The sequence below is a fragment of the Corvus moneduloides genome, chromosome 19 (assembly GCF_009650955.1).
Source record: "Corvus moneduloides isolate bCorMon1 chromosome 19, bCorMon1.pri, whole genome shotgun sequence".
NCBI classification, from domain to species: Eukaryota; Metazoa; Chordata; class Aves; order Passeriformes; family Corvidae; genus Corvus; species Corvus moneduloides.
The window spans coordinates 937,516-943,972 of NC_045494.1; the positions used below are offsets into that span (position 1 = coordinate 937,516).

Sequence of the window (6,457 nt, forward strand, 5' to 3'; positions counted from 1 at the left end):
CAAACCGGGAGCATTTCCTGCAGAGCCCCGGGGGTGCCACTGTCCCCTGCACCAGCCTGGCAGGGCCCCGAGGGAACTTCCAGCCAGCAGCTTGAGGAAAAAATACATCAGTTCGTGTGATGTGTTACATAAACCAGGGAAAGACGTGGTTTGAGGGTACAGGAGAAGGAGACAGCCTGGCAGAGAGGCTCAGGGAGTGCCTGAGCCAGCTCCGAGGGGAACTGGGCAGAAATTCCTGCCTCATGCAGGCATGAAACCTTCCTGTGGAAAAAGACAAGCTGCTGAGCACTGGCTGCTCAGGGAACAGACACATGTGAGAGAAGCTGATGTCTTTCTTCACGCTTTATTGTGTAAAAATAAAGTCAACAATTCATGTAATCCCAGCAATAAAATGGAAAAAGCATGAGAATCCGTAGAAACAGTGCATTGTCAGAACTGCCGATGCGGGCCGGATGCGCGGGGTGTCGGAACCCCTTCAAATCCCAAAGGAGACAGAGCCAGGAGTAGGAAAAATGTACAGCTTTGGTTAGCAAAATAATGACAAATTAAGATACATTAATTCTCTCCCCTACTGTACACTATGTACACTGTGTTGACATCACACCCTTTCGTGGTTTTTTGGCAAATCCAACGCACCTGGGGCTGGAGGTTAAACCTGTGCCATGGTCTCGCTGTTCTCAGCAGGTTCTGCCTGTGCTCGCCGATGTGAACAGGGGCTTGGGAGGAACTGAAATTAACTCTCGATGGTTTGGGGATTTTTCTTGCACCAAGAGCACGGCTGAGGATCCGCTGCCCTGAGCCGTGTGCGGGGTCTCGCTCTGGGGGTGCTGCTGCCTGTGCCGGGTCCGCGGAGCAGCCGAGGCGGGGCCGGCTCTGTGCCCCGGCCGGGAGGAGCTCCCGGCTCCGCACGGACTCCTCCGCTCCGCCCGTCTCTTTGCCGCATCTTTGGAGTTGGTCGTGAGGCTCTGGAGCCCCGGGTGAATTCTCTGCCTCATCCTCCACTGCCGCCCAGGGCTGCCCTGAGGGGGCAGGAGGGGGGCTGGGGAGTGATTTCTGCAATCTGTAGTACAAACCAGGAGTTTAGAAAAGGAAACCATACAAAATGCATCTGTTATCTCAAAATATGCTTCTTTATCTCTTTTTATCCCACAGAATCTCAAAGCACGTTTTTTTTCTCAGGGAGCGCTAATCTATTTTTTTTTATCTTCATAAAAATACCCTTTTTTTTTTATTGGTAATAAACTTCCCTTTACAGTAAGAGAAACAAGAGACTGTATTATCAAAAGCAGAAAGGCTTCAGACCTGTCAGTGGGAGCCGGACTGGAGGGGACGGTAAAGGCTATTTGTCACCAGCTACGGCGCGTAGGAGGCCTCGGGGGGCTGCAGGCGGCGGGGCCGGGGGTACCTGAGTGCGGCAGGTCGGGGAGCGGGGCCGGGGGCGGTCCCGCCGCGGGTCCCGCCCGGTGCCCGCCGCAGCCCGGGGCTATGGCTGTGGTGCTCGGGAGCAGCGCCGGCCGGGGAGGGGGCGCGGGGCTCACCTGGGAAGGGGGGCGGCTCCTCCCCGGGGCTGGGAACGGAGGGGTCGGGCCCTCCTCGGGCTCCCAGCTGCTGTCGCCAGCCCGGGTTGGAGCACAGCTGGGGAGGAGGCTGCAACCTTCCCCCGGCTCCGGGGGCACCACCCTCCCGGGGGTCAGGCTGGACCAAGAGGAGCCCCGAGGGGGCTCTGGGTCGGGCCCCGCAGCCTTTTCAGGCGCCGGTGCCCAAGGAAAGCGGCGGCGAAGCGGGGGCCGGGCCGGGGGGCGGCGGGGGGGGCGCAGCCGCGCCAGGCCAAGGCACGCAGGCGTTGAAGGACGTTGGCAAGACAGAAACCGGAGGGTCGTGGGGCGCCGGGGGCGGGCACCCCGCTGCCGGGGCATCCCTGCTCCCGGGACAAGTCGGGTGGCTTCGTTCTCGGTTGTTTTTGCGCAAAAAAAGGAGGAGAAAAAAAATAAATAAAGGAACCCGCTGAGGAGGTTTCTCTCGCTTGTCCGTGGCCCTAGTTGAGCTGGCGACAGGCCTCGAAAGTCCACTTGGTGGCCCCGCCGTAGATGTCGATGTTGGCCTCGGCCCAGGCGATGACGTTGCCCGCGAGTGCCTTGGAGCTGCAGGTGGCCAGGCCGTACACCTCCCCCGGGCTCAGCTTGCGGTCCCACACGTTGAAGTGGGCCAGCTCCCCCACGAAGGCCTGCGTGGCGTCGAACCCTCCGCCCAGCGTGTCCTGCGGAGGAGCCGCCGTCACCGGGGGCACGTGGCCAGGTGGCCCCGTCCGTCCCCTCGGGTGCAGCGACCCAGCAGGGACCCCCGCACCCGTCCCCAGCCCTCACCTGCTCCTGGCCCAGGACCAGGACGCCCTGGGGCTTGATGGGGTGGTAGGGGGCCAGGTTCTCGCCGTTGCCCGTCTGTGTGCCGTCCTGGTAGGCTTCCCACACGCCGTCCCGCGTGGTCCAGGTGACACAGATGTGGTGCCACTTGCCGTCGTTGATGGCAAAGGGCAGCTTGGCCACCTGCAGGCAGCGGGTCAGGGTGGTGCACATGGGGGTCCCGCACGCTGCCCCCAGCCCGTCCCCCCTGCCCAGCACCCTCCCCACGGCCCGGGGCTGTACCTTGTCATTGATGAGGATCTCCATGGGGTTGTTGCCCCACTCGATGAGCACCAGCTCGTTCGCCTGCCCGGGCACAGCGTAGGAGAAGGGGGTGCCCATGCCGGGGGAGGCGCTGGATTTGATCCACATGCAGATGCTGAAGGCGTACATCTCGGGCAGGCTCTTCTTCACCTTGGCGTACATGTAGTTGGTGCGCAGGGGGAAGGTGAGCTGGAACCTGTCCGGGGGCCGGTTGTCCTTCTGGCCTGTGGGAGCGCAGGGGCCGTGGGCTCCTGCCGGGCCCCCTTTCTGCCCCTTTGGGGGTTCCCCCCTCCCCACCCCGTTATGTAACGGGCCTTGAGACGGCAGCGAGGAGCAAATCCCTCTGGCGCCGCACGGCTCCCTAATCCCCGGGGCGGGCAGCGGCCGGAGCATCCCCGGCTGCGGAGCCCGCGGGCACCGGCTGCCTCAGGAGTCACCGAGTAAGGGTCTGGGTTGGGAGGGACCTTAACGATCAGCCAGCTCCAACCCCTGCCACGGGGAAAGCCGAGCTGGGGGAGAGGGACCGCTCCCGGGGTGGGCACCGGGACGGGCTCGGCAGATCCCCCCGCGGGAGCGGCTCCGCATCGTCCGGCAGCGCCCGGTCCCCAGCGGCGGGGGGGCTCCGGGAGCCGGCCCGGGGGTCCCGCGGGCGGGCGGGGGTGGGCAGCGCCCGGTACCTTTCTCCAGGTCGCTGATGCGCTGGTGCAGCGAGGTGAGGGTGCTCTCGATCTTGCCGCGCTCCTCGGACTCGTTGCGGGGGCTGAGCTTGCCCTCCTCCAGGCTGTTCACCCGCGACAGCACCTGCTTCTCCAGGTCATCGATCTTGTTCTGCAGGATGTCCTTCAGGTTGTTGGTCTGGCTGGAGGAGTTCATCCTGCTGAACTGCTGCAAGGGGCGAGCAGAGGAGCGGGCTGTTACCACCGGGCAGCGGCTCCCGGTGCCCGGCTCCGCGGGTTCCCCGGTGCCCGGTGCCCTGCTCCGCGGCTGCCCGTCCCCGGCTCCGCGGGTCTCCCGGTGTCCGATGTCCGGTTGCCCGGCTCCCCTGACGGTCACCCAGCTCCCGGTGCCCGGCTCCGCGCTCCCCGTGCTGGGACGCGCGGGTGCCCCGGCTCCCCGTGTCTCCCGGTGCCCGGCTGTGCGGCTCCCCGGCTCTCCTCGCGTACCTCCAGGTTCTCCAGCCGGGTTTTCAGGGACTGCAGCGTCTGCCCCAGCTGGCTGAGGGTCTCGGCGGCGGCCGGCCGCGACAGGTCGCCCATGGTGTTCTTGGAGAAGCCCTTCCTGCCCTTTCCCTCGCCGGGCAGCTCCAGCACGCTCTGGCTCTCGCAGCGGCCCAGCTTGGCCGTGAGCTCGCGGATCGTCTCCTTCTGGTTCATGATGGTCTCCTTCTGCTGCAGCACCGTCTCCCGCAGCTGCAGCACGGTGCCCTTCAGCTCCTCGGCCGAGCCGGTGCCCAGCGCCGAGGCCGCGCACACGTCCCCGTCCAGCGGCACCGAGGTGCAGATGAAGCGCGTCTGTCCCAGGCCCTGGCCGAGCGCCGGCCCCAGCGCCGGCCCCAGGAGCAGCAGCAGCAGCGGCAGGAGGCGGCGGCTGCCGGGCGGCCCCGCGGCCATGGCTCCGCTCGGCTCCGCTCGCTCCGGGCCGGCTCCGGCTCCGCTGCGGCGCCGCCGCTTTTATCGCGCCCGGGCGGGGCCGCGCGGGGCGTCACGGAGCGCGGAATCCCGGCCCGCGGCGGGGGGGCCCCGCGTGGGAGCGGGGCGTGAGTGCGTGTGAGAGTGTGCGGTGGTGATTCTGTCAGCCTGAGAGGGTGTCCGCGTGTCCGCGTGTGTCCGTCTGCCCGAGTGCGCGGGGGTCGCGTGTGTCCGTGGGCGGGAGCGCGCGTGGGCAGAGGAGACTGCGCGGGGAGGGGCTGCCGGGAGCGGCGCGGGGATGTGCGGGGTGCGGGTGTGAGGGCTGCGTGTGCGGGGGATGAGCGTGCGGTGTGTGTGCGGGGGTGTGCGCGCACACGTGTGTGTGTGCACGCTGTGCTTGTGCACGTCTGTGCGGGGTTGCCGGTGCAGGGTCGCGGGTGGAAGGGGCCGCCCCGCGCTCCCCGCGAGTCCGTGGGTGCCCGCGGGTGCCCGCGGTCCCGGGGGTGTGGCCGCGAGTGCCCGGGTGCGCTCCGGGAGCAGCGGCCGGGGCAGCCCCGTGGGTCGGTGCCGCGTGGAGCAGGGGAACCCGCGGGCTCCCCGGGGCTCCGTGGGGAGGACACGGGTGAGCCGTGGGGCTGCCGGCCCCGGGGGGAGCCGCTGGAGCACGGACGGACCCCAGGCACCACGTGTCCCCGGGGAGCAGCTGCTCCCGCTGGTGCCGGTGCCCAGCTCCACTGTGGGTGCAGGGGAGCAGTTGCAGCTTTGCTTCTTTATTAATCAGGGAAGGAGCCTTGCAGGTAATATCTGGATCTGTCCTTGGTGGGAATAGCTTGTGGCTGTTGGAACTGTCACTTTTGTCATCTTCAGCACCTCAGCCAAGGCCGATTCTCCTTCAGCCCCGGGGCAGCAAGCGAGCAGTGTCCCCTGCCCTTGTTCCCCACGTCCTGCCCTTGGCCGGGGCACCCGAGCACGAGTGGAACTGTCCCAGCTCCCTGAGCCTCTCCTGCCTGTTGACTTTATCCTCGTCTTCTCCCTGGGGTATTGTATTGTGGTAGGAAATTCCTGATCTGGAAGCAGCCTGCCGGGGTAAATGGAGGAGTGTGGCCCCCTCAGCTCAGCTCAGCACTGCAGCAGCACATATGGCTGGAGTATTTACATAATGCCAAGTTATCCTGTGAAATATGAAGCAATTAATTTTGATTAGTGAAGTGGGTCAGTAAAATACAAAGGCTTTCAGTCCATGGATCTGCAAAAGATAAAACACAACCACTCCATGGTCCTTTCCCCTTTGATCTGCCTGGAGCAGGCCTGAGGAGCCCTCGCTGGGGCTGGAGCTCCCTGAGCTGCTCTCAGCGATACCTGTGACTGGTTTGATGCCTTTCCTGTAGCAGGTCTTTATCCAGCCACGGGAGGTTTGTGACATGCTGGTGTGGCATGGAGTGTTTCCTCCTCAAAGGCAGCTCAGCTGCCCTTGGGAGCCTCTTTCCCCATCCGGCTCTGCTCTGGTACAGTTAAAGCAGCATTTCATGGCCAAACCCAGGGGCTTGGGGCTGTCAGCAGGAGGATGGCAGGCTGGCAAATTCTCTGATGTTCCGCTGGCCCTTTATGCCAGCCCAGGGAACCCAGGGCAGTGCTGGGACAGAAGTGGCTGAGAGGGCAGAGCTGTGCCAGGGTGCTCAGCACCTCTGGGCACCTTCATGGGCATCCTGTAGTGCCTTCATCGCCATCTCCATCCAACCTGTCCCAGTGCTCGGGGGGACTGAAGAGACCTGGGTGTCACTTGGAGCCTTCCTGAGGCTCCTGGGTCTCACTGCTGCTCCTGCCTGTGCAGTTCAGAGCCACCTGTGGGGCTGCCCACACCTCTGGCACTGCTCCCCTCTGGAGTGTCTGCTTTGCTGCAGGAAATTTTGGGGGAAAATCTGCATTTCCAGTAGGCTCTTCCTTCTGGCTTTATCACCCTGGTTACTATCCCTGCTGTTGGCTCTCTGTGCTGGGCAGTATTTCAGTGCACCAGGCACAGGGCAGGAGGGGGATAAGGAGGGGACAGACCCCATGGGGTTTACTGGGCAGAGCAGTGTCCCTTCTGTGCTGGTTTGGTTCGGGGCTTTTTGGCGAAAGGAAAAGCTGAAAAGCCTGCAGGTCTAATCCTTCTGCCACAGGAAGGAG

General features: G+C 64.5%; 1 protein-coding gene across 3 annotated transcripts; it reads right to left on the bottom strand.

The window, feature by feature from the left end:
- Positions 1-327: 327 nt before the first annotated feature.
- On the bottom strand, positions 328-4,299 carry NPTX1 (neuronal pentraxin 1). Of its 3 annotated transcripts, none has more exons than XR_004243872.1 (6): positions 3,827-4,299; positions 3,341-3,548; positions 2,643-2,887; positions 2,364-2,543; positions 1,303-2,257; positions 328-1,060 (listed from the first exon to the last, which is right to left on the bottom strand). XR_004243872.1 is itself a non-coding variant. In XM_032129312.1 (5 exons), exons 1-5 carry the CDS (start codon positions 4,271-4,273, stop codon positions 2,036-2,038), a joined length of 1,302 nt encoding a protein of 433 aa, XP_031985203.1. In that variant the 5' UTR covers positions 4,274-4,299; the 3' UTR covers positions 328-2,035. The 3 variants fall into 3 exon arrangements, 1 of the variants encoding a protein (XP_031985203.1); XR_004243873.1 differs by having other exon boundaries at positions 328-473; positions 637-2,257; XM_032129312.1 differs by having other exon boundaries at positions 328-2,257.
- Between the last annotated feature and the right edge of the window lie 2,158 nt (positions 4,300-6,457).

Excerpts from the sequence above, each read along its gene's own strand:
- NPTX1 (XM_032129312.1), bottom strand. The coding sequence starts at position 4,273 with ATGGCCGCGGGGCCGCCCGGCAGCCGCCGCCTCCTGCCGCTGCTGCTG. Across the intron at positions 2,544-2,642 it reads AGATCCTCATCAATGACAAG|GTGGCCAAGCTGCCCTTTGC; the intron begins GTACAGCCCCGG and ends CGCTGCCTGCAG. Across the intron at positions 2,258-2,363 it reads TGGTCCTGGGCCAGGAGCAG|GACACGCTGGGCGGAGGGTT; the intron begins GTGAGGGCTGGG and ends GCTCCTCCGCAG.